Raw genomic sequence first — 23,841 nt, 5'->3', positions numbered from 1 at the left:
ATGACACTGCCAGGGGGAGGGGCAGAGCCAGGTGAGGGGGCGGACAGGGGGAGCACACTGAGGGAGAGGGGGAGCCGGACTATCCGTTATGGTCACAGCACCGGAGATTCTCCAACCCGGATATCCCTGAGGAGACCCCCATCCAATGCCATGTATATAATATATATCATATCCCTGAGGAGACCTCCTTACACCAGTGTATGGGGGTTTCCTCAGGGATATCAGGGATGTGATATATACATGGCGGTGTATGGGGGTCTCCTCAGGGATGTAACATATACATGGCGGTGTATGGGGGTCTCCTCAGGGATGTGATATATACATGGCGGTGTATGGGGGTCTCCTCAGGGATATCCAGGATGTGATATATACATGGCGGTGTATGGAGGTCTCCTCACGGATGTGATATACACATGGTGGTGTATGGAGATCTCCTCAGGGATGTGATATATACATGGCGGTGTATGGAGGTCTCCTCAGACCCCCATACACCGCCATGTATATATCACATCTTGGATATCCCTGAGGAGACCCCCATACACCGCCATGTATATATCACATCCTGGATATCCCTGAGGAGACCCCCATACACCACCATGCATATATCATATACTGGATATCCCTGAGGAGACCCCCATACACCGCCATGTATATATTACATCCTGGATATCCCTGAGGAGACCCCCATACACCGCCATGTATAAATCACATCCCGGATATCCCTGAGGAGACCTCCATACACCGCCATGTATTTATCACAACCCTGAGGACACCTCTATACACCGCCATGTATTTATCACATCCCTGAGGAGACCTCCTATATGTTTGCAGTGCACTATGGGCTGGGCATGGGCATTGGGCAGTAATCGTGATGCATCGTGATGCATCGCGGAATCGAATCGTATCGAATCGCTGCCCTAATAATCGTAATCAAATTGAATCGTGAGGTAAGTGAAGATGCGCAGCCCTAATGTACAGTGCCTTGAAAAGGTATTCACACCCATTGAAATTTTGTCATGATACAACCAAAAACGTAAATGTATTTACGTACAAGACAAAGTAGCCCATAATTGTGAAGTGAAAGAAAAATGATAAATGGTTTTCAAGATTTTTTACAAATAAATATCTGAAAAGTGTGACGTGCATTTGAATTCAGCCCCTTTACTCGGATACCCTTAACTAAAATCTAGTGAAACCAATTGTCTTCATTACACACCTTTGTGTAATTTAATCTCAGTATAAATACAGATGTTTTTGTGAAGCCCTCAGAGGTTTGTTAGAGAACCTTAGTGAACAAGCAGCACCATGAAGGCCAAGGAACACATCAGACAGGTCAGAGATAAAGCTGTGGAGAAATTTAAAAGCAGGGTTAGGTCATAAAAAAATATCCCAAGCTTTGAATATCTCACAGAGCACTGTTCAATCCATCATCTAAAATGGAAAGAGTGTGGAACAACTGCAAACTTACCAAGACATGGCCGTCCACCTAAACGGACAGGGAAAGGAGAGCATTAATTAAGGTGGCAGCATTATGTTGTGGAGATGCTTTTCTTCAGCAGGGACAGGGAAGCTGGTCAGAGTTGATGTGAAGATGGATGAGCCAAATACAGGGCAATCTTAGAAGAAAACCTGTAAGAGTCTGCAAAAGACTTGAGACTGGGGCAGAGGTTCACCTTTCAGCAATACAATGACCCTAAACATACAGCCAGAGCTACAATGGAATGGTTTCGATGAAAGAATATTCATGTGTTAGAATGGCCCAGTCCAGACCTAAATCCATTTGAGAATCTTACATAGTTACATAGTTTGTGAGGTTGAAGAAAGACATCAGTCCATCCAGTTCAACCCATGATGTCTGTGTGTGTGTTTGCTGTTAACCGTACATTGTATACCCCTGTATGTTGGAGTCTTTAAGGTGCCCATCTAATAATTTTTTGATACTATCGATGCTCCCTGCTGATACCACTGCTTGTGGAAGAGAATTCCTTACTGCTCTGACAGTAAAGAACCCCTTACGTATTTTAGGGTTAAACCGTTTTTCCTCTAGTTTTAGTGAGTGGCCACGTGTCTTATAGTATTCCCTTTCTCTGAAAAGTTTTTTCCTTATGCTGGGGTCATCTCCAGTACAGTATTTGTACATTGATATCGTATCCCCCCTCAAGCACCTCTTCTCCAGAGAGAATAGGTTCAGTGCTTGTAGTCTTTCCTCATAGCTGGGGTCCTCCATTCCCCTAATTATTTTTGTTGCCCTTCTCTGGACTTTCTCCAGTTTCAGCACATCCGTTCTGAGGACTGGTAACCAGAACTGGACAGAATACTCCAGATGTGGCCGGACCAGAGTCTTGTAGAGTGGGAAAATAATCTCTTTATTGAATGAATCCTTTTTTTATACATGCCAGTATTCTGTTGGCTTTGCTTGCAGCGGCTTGGCATTGCATGCCACTGCCAAGCCTGTTGTCCACTAGTACCCCCGGGTCCTTTTCCATCTTAGATTCACCCAGAGGTCCCCCCCTAGTGAGTAGTTTGCTTTCGTGTTTCTGACACCCAAGTGCATTGCTTTACATTTTTCAACATTAAACCTCATCTGCCATGTAGTTGTCCATCCCATTATCTGGGACAAGACTTGACAATGGCTGTCCATCCAATCTGATAGAGCTTGGGTTATTTTGCAAAGAAAAATGGGCAAAAATGTCACACTCTAGATGTGCAAAGCTGGTAGAGACATACCCAAAAAGAAAGCAGCTGTAATTGCAAAAAAAGGTGGTTCTACAAAGTATTCACTCAGGGGGGCTGTTAACAAATGCACGCCACACTTTTCACATATTTATTTGTAAAAAAAAATTGAAAACCATTTATCATTTTCCTTCTACTTCACAATTATGTGCCACTTTGTGTTGGTCTATCACATAAAATCCCAATAAAATACATCTACGTTTTTGGTTGTAACATGACAAAATGGGGAAAATTTCAGGGGGTATTAATACTTTTTCAAGGCACTATATTAAACTGTGTCTCTAGAGTTTTGCTTTAAGGTTGATATTTAGTAGGTATATAAAGCATCTTCGATCCAATTAAAAAAGAAATTGTATAAAGGATATATTGCATTAGCCCATTTACCTTAGGGCCCCTTTCACATGGGCATTCTAATTAGGTCAACCTGTCAGTTTTTCAGGCAGGCCTTATCGGAAACTCCATGCAGCCCTATGGACAGGTGGATGTAAACACACTTATGTCATCCTGTCCATTTACATATGTAAAAAAAACTGACATCCGTCCCATTCTGCTCTCATTCAGCAGGGGATCTGCTCTTGCATCCTCTGCTCAGTGGAGCAGACACTGCTCTGTGTGAGAGGAGCCTTAGAGTGTGACTTTTTAAAACACTGCATTTTTAATATTCTTCCATAAAACAGGTAACTTGTTCATGCCAGGTGTGCATAGCCATAAGAAAAAAAAAAATAATTTGTTTTTCGAAGCCAGTTCTCTTCAATGCATTGAGTTGAGGTGCATTAGAAAAAAAGTCCAGCAAACTATACATTTTAGTAAGCTGAAATGTCCAAATCTGTAAATGTACATGTGTTAACAAATATTAGCATGCAGTAAAACACAAGCACATACTGTGAATTAGCTGTCAGTATTTCCTTGCTAACATTGTTGCCAGGGTGTCTTGCTTAAACAGGCACTCCCCAAAAAAAGTCATTTATGGCCCCACCATCTAACTGCAGCAGGTATGGGAGCTATTAGACTCCAGCTATTCAACAATGATGTATGCAACCTCGCAGTCTGCATGGATGTCATCATAGTCAGTGATCGTTAGAATATCACAGCTTCACTAAAAGTGAATATTCACCTAAAATGTTGTGACCAGAAGAACTATGCTGAACCTCTTATTAAAAGTTAGTACTAATATTCAGAAAGTGCCCACCATTCATTTTCAAACAGTACTGTTCTAATTTGCGTCTCTAAATAGGTTTTATATGTGTCTTTGACCTTCAACAAGGGAATATTGATAACATGGATTATCTTACAGGAAGTGGACATGAAGAAATCCAGGAGCTGAGAGAAGAGGACTTATGCTCTGCTAGTCACATACAAGACAATGTGATTTCCCAATCTCAGCATGGAAAGAATCACTCAATCTATTCTCCTTTCAGCAAAACAGTAAATAACAAGAGGTAAACCAAATGTAGGTTGTACATCTTGTTATAGATATTTGTGGATTAGGTAAAATTTTGCATAGTTCAGATCATTAAGGGGTTACACAGTTTATCAGCCCACAAACATTTCAACTGACATGATCATCTCATGCTCCCATTATTAATAGCCATTTCTTGTGGGATATATTCCTACAACCTCAGTGTTCACCATTACCAATGAACTTGCCTTTATTTAAGGCTTCTCATATTCAAGCATCATAATGAACTCATAAATCCGGCTTTTATGTCACATAGGAATACCAGATTTCAGCGTTACCAGGACCCCCCCCTCCAAAAAAAAAAAAAAAAAATTTAAAGAGAATCACAGGACAATAACAAATACATTGAAAAATCGAATTTTAACTATGCGTCAGCTTGCACGAGTGAGTTTAAGTGTATTTCCACTTTTGCAGCCTGGATAATATCTACAAAAAAAGTGGTTGTTTTGGAGTAAATCTGTAGGTTCTATGAAAATACCCTTATATCTTTAGGTGAGTTGCCGACTGAACCAAAGTAGCATATAGACAAGGTTATTCTGCATGGATTTTCAGAATGAAAGTAGGTTGCTATTGTCGGCGGGGTAAGAATCGGGGAACAGTTGTAAGTGTTATCATAGAAATTTATTAATTAATAAAGTGTCATGTAAAAATTTACTACCGTGCAGTATACAAGAAAGGAAAAACCAGTGGTATATACAAGAAACAAGACAAACAAAACATATACACAAATAATAACTGTACCGGCCGGCGCACAAATATATCTATATCAAGGAGCAATGAAACCATGTAGTTAAAAATGGGCTACATGGGTGAGTCTGTAACAAAGTGTTTCTTCCAAATAAGTATTGAATGTAGTCCTCTTGATATGCTCCTGCGGAAGTTTGGACCCATCCGATATGACTGAGTTGGTGCACTTAATTATGGTATTCCATGGATCCAACAATTCAATATTGTAAGTTCAGTCAATCAAAAAAAGGGGGGGGGGGTGTGACCTATGTACTGAAGGCATCAGGAGATGTGTGCAGCGTTGTTGCAGATCGTGGCTGGAGGGAAGGATTGCAGTAGACTACTGCAGGGGGAAAGTGAAGCAGATCGCCTTTGATGCATCTGATTGTGTATGGGGACTGGGCAGAGTTGTAGGTGGGAATTCCTATGTCTCTGACGGCAGTAATGCAGTTTCTTCACCCCTTCTTACAAACTTACTAGGCTGATGCTGACTGGGCGTCTCACCAGCTGCAGCCGGGCAGCTAAAGGTATGATAAGTGAGGTATCTATGGTATGTGGGGACTTGTGCAGAGCCTGTGGAAATCTTCCATAGGGACCGATGGGATGGGTGCTTGGTGTGCAGCACTCCTCTGTGTGAGGTAGTCTCTGATAGTCTGATAGCTAGTGCCTTTGGCTCTGACAGCCTGATGGCTGTTTCTTCACCCCTTAAACAGTACCTTATTATGTCAGTACCTCACTGGCTGTCCTCCGGCTGCTTGTCTTATCCTGTAACCGATCGCCTCCGATCATCTGGGGTGACGCTGTTGCAGATCTCCTTCTCTGAGGGGTCCGCCATCCTAAAGGAGGTGTGGTGAGTGCGCTGTCGGGTTGGTGACGTCAACGCGTTTCGCTTAGGGTAGCGTAGCTTCGTCTGGACGTTAGTGGCCCGTAGTCTGATCCCTTATGTATCGGTCTTCTCAGCTGATCGGGCTCTGTTCTAATTGGTATTAAGGGAGTTTCTGTGTGTTTATGGTGTATCTAAAAGATGTTTGCGGCAGGGGCAGAGAAGAGAAAAAAACTTGCAGGTTGATTTGCAGTGACATTTACATCCAAATAGAGGGAAATCACATTAGTAGATTCAGATTAACCGTGTATAGTAACGGGAGTTTAAAGGCTAGAAGCACTGTGCGGTATATATATATATATATATATATATATATATATATATATACAAAAATGTTTGGTGATTGTGACAATAACTAGCATCATACAACAATTGTCTTGAATATGATGACGTCTAGAGATCCGTTTGATGTGAGGAGACTCTATTGAGTTTGTGGTTGTAGGAAAAGACATGCGTGGGGGGAAAAAAAGAAAGAATGTTATTTATTGTTCCAGAAAAACCTGAAAATTCATTTCAGTATTTAGGCCTGTGGGAATAAGACTATTCAAGTTAAAAATCCACCACTTCTCTCTTTTTGAAGTAATATGCGGTTGAAGTCGCTACGTCTGGGGGAAAGTCTCAGGTTATAGATGCCTTTAATTTTTGTGCCTTTTATATTTCCCGCATGGTACTGCGTAAAATGTCTGGCTAGGGGTTTGTCTGGGTTCTTCTCCTTTATCTCTCGCATATGTTCCCCTATTCGTATTTTCAGTTGCCGTTTGGTTTTCCCGATATAGTTTTTATTGCAAGGACAGGTTATCATGTAGATAGTCTTGGTGGTTGAGCAGTTTATGAGATTATGGATTTTAAATTCTCTGTCCCCTGTGGCGTTGTAGAATGTATCCGTTCTGTCCACACGGAAACATGCCCTTGCTATTGGGAGTTTTCGTGAGCCAAGTGCCATCGGAGTCTTTTGAAAATTCTGATTTTGTTAGTATGTCACTAAGATTCTTCGCTCGTCTGGCTACCATGTTAGGATCCGTACAGACTATGTCTTTTAAGGTAGGTGTATTGCTGAGGATGCCCCAGTGTTTCTTTAAGATTTGGCGTACCGGTTCCCATCGGGCCCCATATTGGGTGACAATTCGTGTTGTCTCTATTGCATCTTGTTTGGCGATGGTTTTGCGGCGTAGCAAATCTTCTCTTGTTCTTGTACTTGCTTTTAGTTTTGATTTCCAAAGTTGTTTGTGTGAGTAGCCTCTTTCACAAAATCTTTTGTAAAGGTCTTTACTTTCCTGGTGAAAATCTTCTCTTTTAGAGCAATTTTGCTTAATCCGTAGGAATTGGCCTGTCGGAATTCCGTTCTTCAACCATTGGGGATGGTGACTATCTGCCTTCAATAATGTGTTGGCTGCTGTGGTTTTACGATATGTGTTTGTAACTAGCTGGTTGTTTTCGATTCTGATCCATAGATCTAGGAAAGAAATTTTGATTTTGTCGAACGTATATGTGAGGTGTATGTTTCTATTGTTTATATTTAGAGTTCTTATAAATGTATGTAGAGTTGTATCATCCCCTTTCCAGATCATAAACACGTCGTCTATGTATCTGAGCCAGGTGTGCACGTGGCTTCTGTACATTTCATTGAGGTAAACTGATGGTGCCCAAGATGCTCCCATTGATGTACCTTGGATTTGTTAGTAGTATTGAGTTAGAAACTGGAAATTGTTGTTATGTAGGGTGAAAGAAAGCAAATCAACTATGAATTCATTCTGATGGCTTAAGTCTGTATAGTGTTTCTCGAGGAAGGTCTCTATTGCTTTTATTCCCCATGCGTGATGTATGGAGGTATATAGAGATTCTACATCGATGCCTACTAACCATGTTTCACCTTCCAGTCGTAAATTGTTAATTCTTTCCAAGACGTACCTTGTATCCTGTACATATGATTCTAGTTGACCATATCTTTGAGGAGGGAATCCAAGTATTTCCCTACCTACTCGAGGGGTCCATTGATCGCGGATACTATTGGCCTCCCTGGGGGGGTTGGTTAGGGATTTGTGTACTTTAGGGATTATGTAAAAGATTGGAATGTTGTAGTCTTGTACACATATATTCAGCTTCTTGTTTTGTTAGTAGACCCTCTTTTTTAGCCATTCTAATTTTCCAGTTGGGAAATGGGTTACGGTCTAGTTTCTTGTAGGTATTTTTCTCACTGAGGAGTTTGTGGATTTCTTTCTCATATTGCGTTGCATCTATGAGCACAACATTGCCTCCTTTATCGCTGCGTTTAATTATGGTGTTCTTAGCTTTGTTTAGTTCTCTTATTGCTTGGCGTTCTTCCTTTATTGTCCATACCTTTGTTAGACCAATCTATTTTGTGCAAATCAGTGTGCACTTGGTTAATATCTACTCTATATTTGTTATTAGACATGGGTAGAACACCCCCCTGTTCCATTCGCAGCAGAACTCCTGAACAATAAACGCCTATTGAAGTCTATGGGAGCAAAACATGAAAAAATCTAAAACGCCCATTTTGAAGGCTTATATGCAAGTATTTGGCCATAAACGGTGTATGGGGGTCTGGGTACTGCTCTGGGGGACATATATCAATAAAAAAAATGTAAACAGATAGCTTTTTTAGGAGCAGTGATTTTAATGATAATTAAAGTGCAAGAGTAAAAATGAAAAATTCCTTTAAATATAATGTAGAGCTTCGGGGTCCCCTGAATGTGCCTGTAAAGTGGCACATCTGTAGCATGCATAAAACATGCTACTACAAAAATTAAATTTCTAAGTAAAAAAACAAGAAGTCAAATGCCATTTAAAATGACTCGCTGTTGCAATTGCCGGCACTTGGTTATCGTAAAAGTAAAGAAAAAAACATGTGGGCCCCCTTCGGGTCTGGTATAGATTTAGAGGGGAACCCCATGCCAAAATTAAAAAAAAAAAAAACAGCATGGGGTCCCCCCAAAATCTATACCAGACCCTTATCTGGGCAAGCAACCTGGCAGTCAGGAAAAGGGGGCGGCGAGTGAGCTCCTGAACCATACCAGACCACATGCCCCCAACATGGGGGAGTGGGTGCTTTTGGGTTGGGGGGTCTCTGCCCTCCACCCCAAAGAACAATGTCCCCATGTAGATGGGGAAAAGCATATCTTCCCGACAATCCTGGGCTGTGGTTGTAGGGGGTCTGCAAGCGGGGGGGGATTATTGTAATCAGGAAGCCTCTTTTAGCGAGGGGGGCCCCTAGACCCCGGTGTGAATGTGAATGGGTATCGGGTACATAGTACCCTACCTATTCACCAAAAAAGTGTCAAAAACTAATAAACACAAGAGACACAAGTTTTTGACAATTCCTTTAATAAAAAAATGATGTCCCTTGATCACGCTGTCCACCGTCCCAAAAAATGAAATAAGTAAAAAACGCTACCACCTCCTGGGAGGCCTCCCACCGATTGCCTGCTCTGAGCTTGATTTCTTATATAGGTATGGGGCGGGGCCACTTCTCTCAGTGGCACCGCCCTTTAGGACGTCATGGACTGGTGCATGCTGCGCATGTGTTGTCAAAGGGGGGGAAGGGCCACTGGTTGACATAGCCAGATGTCCCCCACCTCTTACCTATATAAGATATGTCAAAGCTCAGAGCAGACATTCGGTGAGAGGCCTCCCAGGAGGAGGAGAATTTTTTTTTTTCGGGTAGGCGGGCAGCGTGATTGATGATGGATTTACATCTAGGGACACTATTTTTTAATAAAGGAATAGTCAAAAACGTGTCTCTTGTGTTTATGACTTTTTGAGATTTTTTGGTGAATGGGTAGGGGTACTACGTACTCAATACCCATTCACATGGGGGGGCGGAATCTGAGGGGCCCCCTTGTGAAAGGGGGCTTCCAGATTACAATAAGCCCACAGACCACCCACAACAACCGGCCACGGTTGTGGGGATGAGGCCCTTGTCGCCATCAACATGGGAACAATGTGCACCCACCCCCCATGTTGAGGACATGTGGCCTGGTATGGTTCAGGAGGAGGGGGGACTCTTGCCCACCTTTATTGACCTGCCAGGCTGCATGTCCGAATGAGGGTCCGGCGCGGATTTTACGGGGGACCCACGCCATTTTTCTTTTCAATTTTTTGGTTGGGGTTTCTCTCCAAATTCATACCAGACCAGAAGCCTGGTATGGACTGGGGGGGGGACCCCACGCCATTTTTTTTTCTTAACCGGCACTTTTCTTTTATTGTACAGCTGTGAGCAGCGAAAACCCATTGACAGCTGATGACTCAATGGTTGTTAAGGATGCCACTGCTGACTTCCTGGCTGCGCTCCCTAACAACCAGCTTACACTTCGCCCTAATTGGGCAAAGCTTTGTCCAATCAGGGTGCAGAATGCACTGTGCAGCGCTAAGTGCATTGCAGGGTGTTTGTCAGGGCGAACACCCGGCAAACACCCTGCAAATTCAGGTTTTCAGCAACCAGCCGAACAGGCAAATGCTCTGACTGAACCGTTTGCCCATCCCTATTTGTTATATATCCCATTAACATAGAATAACAAAAAAAAAAATTCTAGTTAACTTTTTAAGTGCTTAAAAATCATTACATGCTCTCCCTGCTTTGTAATGTTCAGGAGGTGGCTGTGGAGTAATGTTCAACATAATGAACCCTGTACAGTATGTACTGTGTGCAGTTCATTATAAGCTGTAATTTAGATTTGAACACTGTTTGTCCTATCAAAGGGTTAAAAATTTTGACTTAAAACTTCCCTTCTGCATTGTATGTAATGAGGGATAGCTTACTCTGTGTGGGGACAAAGACCCCGTGAGACTATCTATACATTATTAAAATCAACCATGACGGCTTTTCCTTAGAGAAAACATCCACAGTAAAAGGTAATATTTCTTTTTTGATCCATTATGTTGTGTGAATGGGAACACAAACATATAGTGGGGTTTTTTTTCAAATTTGACTGCAAAATTGACAGATATTAAAGGCACCCATTAATGTAGCTCTGAATAATTAACACATAATGAAATGTAAACATAACCTTTTCCCAAGTACTGTTGGGAAAATCTCTGGGTTGAAAGGGATTTTTTTTTTAGCAAAAGCTGGTTTTGTTATTTCATCTTCCAATGGGCTATTTATTTTTTATCCTATTATTGGATAATGTTCTGCTTTAACTGTGTCTATTCGACCCAGACTAGTGCTCTTAATAAAAATTGAATAGCCAGTTCAGCACCAATTTATAAATATTTAATAAGCTTTTAACTAGCATGCCAATTTACAACAAGATTGGTGTACTTCTACCTCAATTTAAAAAAAAAAAAAAAAAAAAAAAAAAAAAAAAAAGGTCCATGGTAAAGACTACTTATCGTTATATAGTGCTATGTGATCCTTTGAAATAACAGTGAGTCTCTACAGGTTCTCATTATCACATGCACACACAACTCTTAGGAAGATAGAATACACCTGGAAAAAAGATAATTGTAAAAAGAATTAAAGCATAAAAGCTTAATTGTGATTAAACAATGCTCAAATGTAGCTTCCTAATGTCTCCTAAACTATTCATTAAACACGCAGGCAAGTAGGCATCCTAACACATCCTTTAGAGCTCATTCAGACCATCCTGAAACGTGCCACAACAAGTTAACGTATAAGTAGTGCACCATCACAGGTGGTGTAATTGGGATCTTGACCTGCTCCCCAAAAGACCAACATATGTAAGTTCAACCCCCAGGCCAAAAGTCCTAATCTCTGGTGAGTCAAATACTACTATACATGACAAATGATACACAGATTGTTTGGGTTATCTAAAGTGACAGCAGTTGTCTTCAATGAGGCAGAGTGGGGTTGATTTTCAAATTAGCTGAATTAGTAGTAACTCTAATTCACACAGACATTTAGTTTATTTTCCCCAAAATAGGTTGTGGGAAATGCAAATGCATTTAACTATAGTAAGTGGTTCTGTATATTTATTTATTTTATTTATTTATTTATTTCAGGTTCTTATATAGCGCTGTCAATTTATCCAGCTCTTTACATATACATTGCACATTCACATCAGTCCCTGCCCTCAAGGAGCTTACAATCTAAGGTCCCTAACTCACATTCATACATACATAGTAGGGCAAATTTTATACAGGATCCAATTAACCTACCAGCATATCTTTGGAGTGTGGGAGGAAACCGGAGTACCCGGAGGAAACCCACGCAGGCACAGGGAGAACATGCAAACTCCAGGCAGGTAGTGTCGTGGTTGCGATTCGAACCAGCGACCCTCTTGCTGCTAGGTGCAAGTGCTAACCACTGCACCACTGTGCCGCCCACACAGTGGTGTATATATTTTTTATGGCCCAGACTAACAAATAAAAATTTCAGAAAAATATGAAAAAAGCATATTCAATGTTACATATTTTTATTTTCGTCTCCATCTGATGTTTTACTCGCATTAGGGTTAATTTACTAAAGGCAAATAGATTGTTCACTTTGCAATGGGAATTTTCCCCAAGGTATAGTGAATGCGGTGAAGCTCTGCTGACTTCCATCATCCAATCATGTGCAAGCAAAAATCCTTTTCTTCTTTTTTTTTTTATTTTTTTTATTATTTTGCTTGAAAGTGACTGGGTATTTTTTGCAAAGTTAAGCTTTACCACACTCACATTCAGCTTTGGGGAAGTTCCCTGGCAAAGTGCAACTTAAAGAGGTTGTAAACTCTATTTTTTTTTTCTTTTTTTCACCCTGCAAGAGAAAGACATAATGAGCTAGTATGCATCGCATACTAGCTCATTATGCAATACTTACCTTAGAACGAGCCCCCGCCGTGCCGCTCACTCACCTCTATGACGGGCGACATGTCCAGTCGCCCGTCTTCCGGGATCGCGGCATCCGGCCATCTGATTGGCCGGAGCCACGGTGACGTCACTCCCGTGCACGTGCGCGAGAGCCGACAGTCACGGCACGGGACTCTGAAGGAACGGCACGAGCGGCCGTTCCTTCAGAGCGCATGCGCCAGTGGCGTCACTGGCTGCATGTAAGGTAAATATCTCCTAAACGGTGCATGTTTAGGAGATATTTACAGTACCTATAGGTAAGCCTTATCATAGGCTTACCTATAGGTACAAGTTGTAGAGGAGGGTTTACTTCCTCTTTAACCTAAAAAGTGAACAGTAAATTTGCTTTTAGTAAATCATTCCTAATCATTCCATGAAATCTTGAAAGGAGGCAAAAAAATGTTTAAAATGTAATGTGTAATTTTTTTTTTTATTTTTGTGAGTAAACACTTTTTATTTTTAACTCCAGATTATAAAAACATATATAAAGCCACTTACTGTATTTGCATTTCCTACAACTTATTTTAGGAATGACCATCTAAATGTTTGTAGTTTCTCATGTGAATTAGGATTATTAATTCAGCTAAATTTGAGCACTTGTGATAACATAATATTACATTTGTCACGGTATACTTGAGTGTTCTTTATCTGACCTGGTGTTAATTATTATTATTATCTAGGCAGCATTTGTCTGTTTTGCCAAGACGCCCATTTGCTCCGAAAAGTGCTACAGATCTAAAACTTGGGGATTTAGTGAAATTCTCTCATCCTGGTGGCAAAATAAGTAAGGGGACAGTTCAATACAAGGGTCCCCTACCTGGCAGAGAAGAAGTGTACCTAGGAGTGGAGCTGGAAGGAGGAGATCTTGGTAAACATGATGGTGTGTTCCAAGGAACTCGATACTTCTTGTGGTAAGTGAAGCCTAAATATGTTCATATTTCTTAATAGAAACCTACAAGGAAAAAAAACATGTTGGCTGCCATTGCTGGTTTTTAAAAATGCTAATTGCCTAGCTGTCATGACCCTTTTGTACTCAATTACCATCCAGAAAGGATGCAGACTTTTGACACTACTCCTTTTCTGATCTGCATACTGGCTTTGAGTCTGTGAATCAGAAAATATTAAAGCCTGCGGTTCAGCAAAAGAGGCAAAAAGCACTTTCAGAAAGTGGCCAGCAGGGGCAGTCCTTAGATTTATTTCATAACAGTATACTCTAAATCTGACGATTAGTATATTTGGGGGGGGGGGGGGTACAGCACCACACACCTGTAATGGTGTCTATCCCATTATTGCAGAAGTCCGTAACTGCTAAAAAATCTTCCACTCAGTGCTTCCCCACAGCCACCAGATATCGTCCTCAGCGGCTGCCTTATCCAGCTGTAAAAGCTAACTGAAGACTTAGCTACACAGAAATGCTGTGCCATCAGTCTCCTTTTGCTCTCTCCACCTTTCATAGAACTGATCTTACCACAATCCCACAATGCAATGCATTCTGTAAATGGTCCTCTGCCCATTCACAGAATGCAATGCATTATGGGATTGTAGTAAGACGTAAGAAAGCAAGGGGCAAGCAGGTGGTACAACTTTTCTGTGTGGCTGAAGGCGCTAAGGACCATAGCTGGCAGCTATGAGGAAGCACAGAGGGAGAGACTTGTAGCTAAAGCAGGCACCTGCACCCATCACACAGAACTAATAGTGAATCTCAAATAAAATGTATGCTAAATTTCAGCTCTATTGTACACTTTAGAACTGTACTCTAGGCTCCAAAGTGCTATGCTAATTATTACAAAGCGCCTGGGTCAAATTTACTAATAAACAGGCAAAAAATTTGGGGGAGCATACCCATGTATTTCTAAAGCTGCTGCAGCTATGAACCAAGAGACATGTATATTAAAAAAGAATAGCGCGCAAATGCAAAAGAAATAACTACCAAATCTGAAGACAATCCATAAATAAAAATGGGGGTTTGGTCCCACCATATGGCCATATCGTGCTCAAGCCCACTACTGCGTCAAAGTACCCCATTATCAGTGGGTCAAATTTACTAATATACATAATTAGTGATGATTAAATCTGCATAGATTAACACAATTTAAGGAATCCAAGATTGTGACTCACAAATTGTGTAATTCTTCCCAGACCGGCCAAATCTGCATGCATTACTTTTTCTATATTTCAATTTATTTAATCGTGAAACTAGCTATTATTCGCAGACTATATGAAGCCAATAGAGAGGGGAGGAGAGCAGAAATGGGCAGGTGGCACAGACAGCAGGAAGAGTCTTAGTTGCGGATGTAGCATATTTTCTAGGGGACTGTAAAAAAAAAAAAAAAAATAATAATAATAGATTAGCATCAGGCCCCTTTACCCTTTAGGACAGGGTCTGCTGTTAGTTGCCAACAGAGGATAATAGCCAGTCCAAGGACCCTCTTACACCTGTCTGTAGCTTGCAGACACAGTCCAGTGCAGATTATTGGAGAAGAGACAGGGGACACTGCCAGTGTGCACTGACCAAGCATTCTGAAGGTGCACTTGCTAAACAGTAATTGATTGAAAGTAAATTTTCAGGTCTCCCTGCTAAAACCAATTCACTGGTGGTCAGTGGGGAAAAATGCACCCCTTACATTGGTAGCTAGTGGGGAGAATATCGTCCTTACATTGGTGGTCGGAGTGGCACCCTTACAGGAGGCTAAAAAGACCATTAGGATCTTTGCAGCTGGCTCTGCCAAGCGATGTTGACCCGAACTATTCAGGTACCATCAAATGGGAAGTAAATCTGCCCCAGTTCAGGAAGTCCTAGCAACCTCTGGAAGAACCCTAAAGTTCCATGAAACCCTGGTTGACAATGGCTGATACAGACGCGTATTCTCACTCTTACCTGGGTTTCCAAGCACTAATTCAGCCATATGCAGCTCAAACGAAGTCAGCACACAGCTAAAGAATGTCAATAAAATGTACTGTTTACCCCTGAAGGAGCAGCACTCATGCACAGATCCCCTGATGCCAGATAACAACAATCCTTATTGCATTGCCACACCCTCTGACATACCAAGGCTGAACAAGGAGGATTTATTTTGGATATACATCCAATAATGAAATAAACAAATCTATATAATATAACAAGCAATGAAAGGAGCAAGTATTTCTGTACCTGGGTCCTAAATTTAGGATGTTCCTAAATAAATATGGTATTAAAAGCTAAAAAGTCCTTGAGTCTCTCTCCAAAATCCCCCCTACTAGCCAGTGTGATATTAAATTTTGGGGCCCAGAGTCCTGCGTTGGAGCAGTCAGATGTTTGTATCCCACAGTAAAGAGTATTAGTCCCCAAATTATGTTCCAAGATAGGGTGGCACTGTCCCTTCAAAAGATTAGAGAGGTTTTGGCCAGGGGCCTCTCACCACTATGCAGTCTGATATGAAGCCTCCTCCTGCTGTGGCACTGGAGGTGACTCTGGACTCTGTAGTGGCACTATCCTGAAACTAATGTTGTCCCAGCCCGTTGGATCTCTCTGATGGCTGCAGCCTCTGTGCATATGCAGCCGCAGTGTCTCCCTCTGACACCATGGCAAGCTCTGGCAACAACAGCATCTCTGACTCAGTAGCACTCTACAACAGTTATCTCTTATTCCCCACATGAGACTGCTAGAAGCCCTGGCTTCTCCTTTCTGGAGCACAATTCCCTCCTGGGACTTGTAGTGCCATACAGTCCTCACTTCATACAGGCTGTCTCCTGAGGACTACATCCCCTACAGCTCCAAGAGACTCCTAGCAGTCTTTCCCATTCCTGTGGGCAGGATCTCCTCCCCCAGGCTTCCATACAGCCAATCACAGAGTTCTCTGTATCCTGAGTGATGGGCAGGGCTTAAGGCAACCACAACTGCAAGTGCAGCCCTGCAGTGTCTGTGTCTCCTCTCTCTCTCCCTGATTGTCTCTCGTTACCATCACATAAAAATAGTCTCTTCCCTTTTAGTAACTTGGTGCTTGAAAATATCTTTGTACAACTGACAGGCTGGAGTCTACCTCTCCGCTCACCTTAAACAGCTCCTCCTCCCTTCACGTGTGGGATGTATGGCGTCCCCCCCCCCACCCCAATTGTGCTTACTTAGGTGAATGCAACATCAGTCCGATTTGTCCCCCAGTGCCTCTACGCTGAGAATCGAGCGATCGAACACCGCCAATGTCTCGGTTCTGACAGCTCCCCGAGCAGAGAGCTGCTGTGTGTCAGTCAGTAGCTGTCTGCTCTGCCCCCTCCTCGCTTATTGGAGTGCTGGGCTCTGGAGGGGCGGGGATCGGTTGGCTCAGGCTCTCAGTGGCTCGCAGAGAGGCTGAGCCAGGTGTCGGTCTCGGCACCAGGCAGATTCTGACTTTGTGATGTCAGCAGAGTCTTCAGCCCACTCTGTGCTGAAAATGGGTCACAGGAGTGCAAAACGAATTGCACTCCCGTGATCCATAGGAGATATATAACCAAACGAGCTTTGGCTGTACATCTCCTTTAAAATTAAACTGTAAAGTCTAGCACACACGGGCCGAATATCAAGTGGCATCGGCTGGTTCAATGGAAACCAGACGACATTCGGTCTGCTCAATGGAAACTGGCTGATATTTAGCCTATGTGTACTGCAGTCAGTTCCGACAGAAGCCAGCTGAATGAAGGGGAGTCGATGAAAAAGATCTGCCAATCTGTTCCAGATCAGTGTTAAATAGTTAGTGAGGTTGAAAAAAAGAGTCCATCTGGCTCAACCAATAAAAAACAAAAAACAGTAAAGAAAACCCAACCATAAAATCCCATATACACAATCCTATACCTGCAGTTGATCCAGAGGAAGGTGAAAAACCCCAGAAAAGCATGACCCAATTTGCTACAGCAGGGGAAAAAATTCCTTCCTGATCCCCCGAGAGGCAATCAGATTTCCCCTGGATCAACTTTACCTCCAAATATTAGTACCCATTTATATTATGTACACCTAGGAAAGAATCCAGGCCTTTTTTTTTTTTCAAGCAGTCTAGTGAGCTAGCCACAACCACCTCTGGAGGGAGTCTATTCCACATTTTTGCAGCTCTTACGGTGAAGAAACCTTTCTGTATTTGGAGATGAAATTGGTTTTCCTCTAGTTGTAAAGAGTGCCCCCTTGTCCTCTGTGTTGACCTTAAAGTAAATGACTCAACACTAAGTTCACTATATGGACCCCTAATGTATTTATACATGTTGATCATATCCCCACTTAATCTCCTCTTCTCAAGAAAGAATAAATTCAGTTCCTCTAATCTTTCCTCATAGCTGAGCTCCTCTATGCCTCTTATCTGTTTGGTTGCCCTTCTCTGTACTATCTCCAGTTCCCCGATATCCTTTCTGAGAACTGGTGCCCAAAACTGAACTGCATATTCCAGATGAGGTCTTACTAATGATTTGTACAGGCGCAAAATGATATCTCTCTTTCTCTAGAATCCATGCCTCTGTTAATACAAGAAAGGACTTTGCTTGCTTTGGAAACTGCAGCGTGGCATTGCATGCTATTGTTAAGCTTAGGATCTACCAGAACGCCCAGATCCTTCTCTGCAATGGATTCCCCCAGTTCTACTCCCCCTAGTATGTATGATGCATGCATATTCTTAGCCCCCAAGTGCAAAACTTTACATTTATCAACATTAAACCTAATTTGCCACATAGTTGCCCAAAACAGTGCATTGAGGTTGGCTTGCAAGTTTGAGACATCCTGTAAGGAAGTTATTCCACTGCAAAGCTTGGCGTCATCTGAAAAGACTGAAATGGTACTTTTAAACCCAGACCCTATATCCTTTATAAAGATATTAAAAAGTAAGGGTCCCAACACTGAACCTTGGGGTACACCACTGATAACCTTAGACCATTCAGAGTAAGAATGATTAACCACTACCCTCTGAATTCTATCTTTTAGCCAATATTCAATCCATTTCCAAACTGATATTTCCAAGCCTGTAGACTTTACCGTACACATTGGTTGTGTGTAGGGAACTGTGTCAAACCCTTTTGCAAAATCCAACTACATCCACGGCTACTCCTCTGTCTAAGGTTTTACTTACCTCCTTGTAAAATGAAATCAGGTTTGTATGACAACTTCTGTCTTTCATGAATCCACGCTGTCTGTTACTTAAAATATTTTTTCCCAGCAAGAACTTATCTATGTTGTCTTTTATTAAACTCTCCAGTATCTTCCCGACTATAGAAGTTAAACTAACAGGTCTACAGTTACTTGGCAAAGACTTTGATCCCTTTTTAAATATAGGCACCACATTGGCCCTACGCAAATCCAGTGATACTATTCCAGTCCTTAACGAGTCCCTAAAAATTGGAAACAAAGGCTTTGAAATTACAGTGCAGATTCTTTAGGGATGCGTGGGTGGATGCCATCTGGTCCAGGCGCTTTATCCACCTTTATTCTTTATTTCTGGACCATATTAGTTTTGAGCCATTGTGGATCATTTGGGGCTGTGTCAATATCATCCTCGTTATGGTCATGAGCTCCCCCATGCTATATTTATACACAGGGCCAAATAAAGTATTTAATAAATTTGCCTTCTCTTTGTCCCCAGTCACCCACTGACTGAAGTGCTCTGGTGGTTGGGGGGGGGGGGGCATCCCCCTGTCAGAACACAAAGGAACAACGGGAGATTGCTGTACTAACATTAGATAGATAGATAGATAGTACAGCAGGTCCCCCTGACCTGTCAATTTTTTTATTTGTTCAGCCCTGCTGGGGTTAAAGAAAAAAAACCTACTATTGTGTACCAGGCTTGACAAACAGACAATATACAATAGCATGTGCTCTGGAGACCAGCACCATATTGACTGTGTTCATACCACACATGAAAGAGGAACACCTTATACTACAAACTATGTAGGCAAATGACACACCTCTGCAGTTGTGCAGATCATGACAATTTAATATGTAAAAATGATTAGTGGTGAAAAAAGAACTTGTAAAATGTAACCACTTTTCTTACTATTTACACTGGCTTTTTTTTTTTAAATAACACAAAGCACACAATAGAACAGGCATAACTAAATGGCAAAGCGCAGTTCAGAACTGGACCTGCATTTCTACTTTTAGTTTTATAGAAAGTATCCTGCTTTTGTCTCTGGTTGAGAACACTATCTAAACCTATTTTTATTTTCCTCCAACAGCAAACCAAACAAAGGTGCATTTGTAAATTTCAGAAAAGTTATCATGGCATGGAGTTAAATGCCTTGCGCTGAGGACACTTCAAAAGTGAAAAGTTCAAGCAGCTGGATACAAGTGAAGAACTGCAATTTTTAATCTAAAGCAGAAACCTTGTCAACATCATCAGGATTTCGTGGTGGAGGATTTATACTGAACAAAATTATAAAACGCAACACTTTTTTTGTTTTTGCCCCAATTTTTCATGAGCTGAACTCAAAGATCTAAGACTTTTTCTATGTACACAAAAGGCCAATTTTTCTCAAATAATGTTCGCAAATCTTTCTAAATCTGTGTTAGTGAGCACTTCTCCTTTGCTGAGATAATCCATCCACCTCACAGGTGTGGCATATCAAGATTCTGATTAGACAGCATGATTATTGCACAGATGTGCCTTAGGCTGGCCACAATAAAAGGCCACTCTAAAATGTGCAGTTTTATCACACAACACAATGAAGGGTGGAATGGATTCCGCGCTTATGGACAAAGGAATGGGCTGCGGCCCACACAGCACAATGCCACAGATGTCGCAAGTTTTGCTGGAGCGTGCAATTGGCCCGTGAATTTAATGTTCATTTCTCTACCATAAGCCATCTCCAAAGGCGTTTCAGAGAATTTGGCAGTACATCCAACCAGTCTCACAACCGCAGACCATGTGTAACCACAACAGCCCAGGACCTCCACATCCAACATCTTCACCTTCAAGATTGTCTGAGACCAGCCACCTGGACAGCTTCTGCAACAATCAGTTTGCATAACCAAAGATACTGTCAGAAACCGTCTTAGGGAAGCTCATCTGCATGCTCGTCATCCTCATTGAGGTCTCAACCTGACTGCAGTTCATCGTCATAACTGACTTGAGTGGGCAAATGCATTCAATGGCATCTGGCACTTTGGAGATGTGTTTTCTTAACAGATGAATCCCGGTTTTCACTGTAAAGGCCAGATGGCAGACAGCGTATATGGCATAGTGTAGGCAAGCAGTTTGCTGATCTCAACGTTGTGGATCGAGTGGCCCATAGTGGCAGTGGGGTTATGGTATAGGCAGGGGTATGTTATGGACAATGAACACAGGTGCATCTTATTGATGGCATTTTTAATGCACAGAGATACCGTGACGACATCCTAAGGCCCATTGCTGTGCCATTCATCTACGACCATTACCTCATGTTGTAGCATGATAATGCATGACCCCATGTTGCAAGGCTATGTTCACAATTCCTGGAAGCTGAAAACCACCTGGTTCTTGCATTGCCAGCATACTCACCGAACATGTCACCCATTGAGCATGTTCGGGATGCTCTGGATCAGCGTATACGACAGCATGTTCCAGGTCCTGCCTATATCCAGGAACTTTGCACAACCATTGAAGAGGAGGGGACCAACATTCCACAGGCCACAATCAACAACCTGAATAACTCTATGCGAAGGAGATGTGTTGCACTGCGCGAGATCACACCAGATACTGACTGGTTTTCTGACCCCGCCTCCAATACAGTAAAACTGCACATTTTAGAGTGGCCTGTATTGTGGCCAGCCTAAGGCACACCTGTGCAATAATCATACTGTCTAATCAGCATCTTGATATGCCACACCTGTGAGGTGGATGAATTATCTCGGCAAAGGAGAAGTGCTCACTAACACAGATTGTGAGGTCGGTTGGATATACTGCCAAATTTTCTGAAACGCCTTTGGAGATGGCTTACGGTAGACAAATGAACATTCAATGCACGGACAACAGCTCTAGTGGACATTCCAGCAGTCAGCATGCCAATTGCACACTCCCTCAAAACTTGCGACATCTGTGGCATTGTGCAGTGTGATAAAACTGCACATTTTAGAGTGCTCTTTTATTCTGGCCAGCCTAAGGCACATCTGTGCAATAGTCATGCTGTCTAATCAGCATCTTGATATGCCACATCTGTGAGGCGGATGGATTATCTCGGCAAAGGAGAAGTGCTCACTAACACAGATTTAGGCAGATTTGTGAACAATATTTGAGAGAAATAGGCCTTTTCTGTACATAGAAAAAGGCTTAGATCTTTGAGTTCAGCTCATGAGAAATGGGGGCAAAAACAAAAGTGTTGCGTTTATAATTTTTTTTCAGTGTATTTTGAGAACCTTTTACAGCCAAACCACAATACTTGTACAGTTATAATTTATTTTTTTTGTCCTGGCATTTTGATAAAACAAGAGATATTAAATATCTTTACCTAGGTGCTTTTGCTTTTTACAGCAGAAGGTAGAATTTAGTTCACGTGTACATTTTCTGTTTAACTTTGCTCACTAACAAATGTTTATCAGTTTTACAGTTGGAGCAGCTGGGGCCATATTTTAAGTTAATCAGATGGATTTTGAGCAATTGCATAACCGTATATGTATTAGCATTCCAAACAAGTCTTTCTGAAAAATGAACAGTCTATAATTCTCAAAACTTCATCTTTGAGACTTACGCAATAAGGACTTCAGTACAAAATATGGTCTAATAAACAAACTACACAGAAGGTTTGGATTTACTGAGTGTGTGTGTTTACTTGACATCCAGTTACGGATAAGAAAATCTGTATTTTACGTTCACTAGAATACCAAAATTTTTGGGACACCTGCGTTTACACGCACATGGACTTTAATGGCATCCCAGTCTTAGCCCATAGGGTTCAATATTGAGTTGGCCCACCCTTTCCAGCTATAACAGCTTCAACTCTTCTGGGACGGCTGTCCACAAGGTTTAGGAGTGTGTCTATGGGAATGTTTGACCATTCTTCCAGAAGAGCGTTTGTGAGGTCAGGCATTGATGTTGGTTCATCCCAAAGGTGTTCTATAGGGTTTAAATCAGACCAGTTAAGTTCCCCCACACCAAACTCGCTCATCCATGTCTTTATGGACCTTGCTATGTGCACTTCATGCGCAATCATGTTAGCACAGGAAGGGGCCATCCCCAAACTGTTCCTACAAAGTTGAGAGCATGAAATTGTCCAAAATGTCTTGGTATGCTAATGCCTTAAGAGTTCCCTTCACTGGAACTAAGGGGTCACGCCCAACAGCTGAAAAACAACCCCACACCATAATCCCCTCTCCACCAAAGGATTTGGACCAGTGCACAAAGCATTGAAGTCCTGATCTCAACCTGATAGAACACCTTCAGGATGAATTTGAAGCAGGGACTGCAAGCCAGGCCTTCATGCCTTCTCGTCCACATTAGTGCCTGATCTCACAAATGCGCTTCTGGAAGAGTGGTCAAACATTCCCATAGACACATTCCTAAACCTTGTGGACAGCCTTCCTAGAAGAGTTGAAGCAGTTATAGCTGTAAACAGTGGGCCAACTCTATATTGAACCCTACGGACTAATGCCCTGTACACACTATCAGATTATCTGAAGACTTGTCTGCAGACTTACCAAAACCATATAATATGAGGTCAAACCTGAACACTTTCAATTTGTATGTAATCCGGCAGGCCCTTGCACTACATAGAAAAGGTAAATCTGAAGACAAAAGTCTTTAGATAATCTGATAGTGTGTACAGGGCATATGACTGGGATGCCATTAAAGTTCATGTGCATGTAAAGGCAGGAGTCCCAATACTTTTGTTATATAGTGTACATGCACATTGCTGCATGTCTTTTGTTTGCTTTACTTAAGAGTGAACTTGTACCCAGGCAATACACACTAAAGTTTTTACATAGTCTGAATAAGCAGAAAAAATATTTTAAAGGATATGTGCACCTTTTCTTTTTGCCCCCTTATCTAAGCGAATCCACCCCCTCCCCCAAGCACTGAAGCATACTTGCCTCATCTCAACTGCTGCAGATCCACTGTTTGTTTGTATACAGTACTGTAGTAGCGTCACACAGATTTCTATGGGGCTGTGCCTTGGATAAAAGACAAAGGGAAAATGGGATTTTCGACTTGCGTAAAATCCATTTTGCTGATGTTCATTGATGGACACAGCTCTTTATCTTCTTGGCCATTGGGTTATACTGTCCCCTACAGGAGTAGGACACTAGGCAAGGAAAAGCTTTACTACGCCTATGGGG

The 23,841-nt window shown here is 42.0% G+C and overlaps 1 protein-coding gene across 1 annotated transcript in view; it reads left to right on the top strand.

The window, feature by feature from the left end:
* The window catches only part of LOC309547479 (uncharacterized protein), a gene marked incomplete at its 5' end in the record, with an annotated part of 85,480 nt that extends 65,540 nt beyond the window's left edge, over positions 1-19,940 (top strand). Inside the window, 3 exons of the mRNA XM_082247344.1 lie at positions 4,028-4,172; positions 13,289-13,519; positions 19,770-19,940. Of these exons, the coding sequence (XP_082103470.1) occupies positions 4,028-4,172; positions 13,289-13,519; positions 19,770-19,827 (434 nt within the window). The 3' untranslated portion in view covers positions 19,828-19,940. The remainder of the gene's footprint in view (positions 1-4,027; positions 4,173-13,288; positions 13,520-19,769) is intronic.
* Between the last annotated feature and the right edge of the window lie 3,901 nt (positions 19,941-23,841).

Source organism: Pelophylax lessonae (genome assembly GCF_965119305.1).
Source record: "Pelophylax lessonae genome assembly, chromosome: 2".
In the NCBI taxonomy this organism is placed as follows: domain Eukaryota; kingdom Metazoa; phylum Chordata; class Amphibia; order Anura; family Ranidae; genus Pelophylax; species Pelophylax lessonae.
The sequence above is the reverse complement of the archived record's forward strand: the minus strand, read 5'-3'. Positions and strand labels throughout refer to the sequence as shown.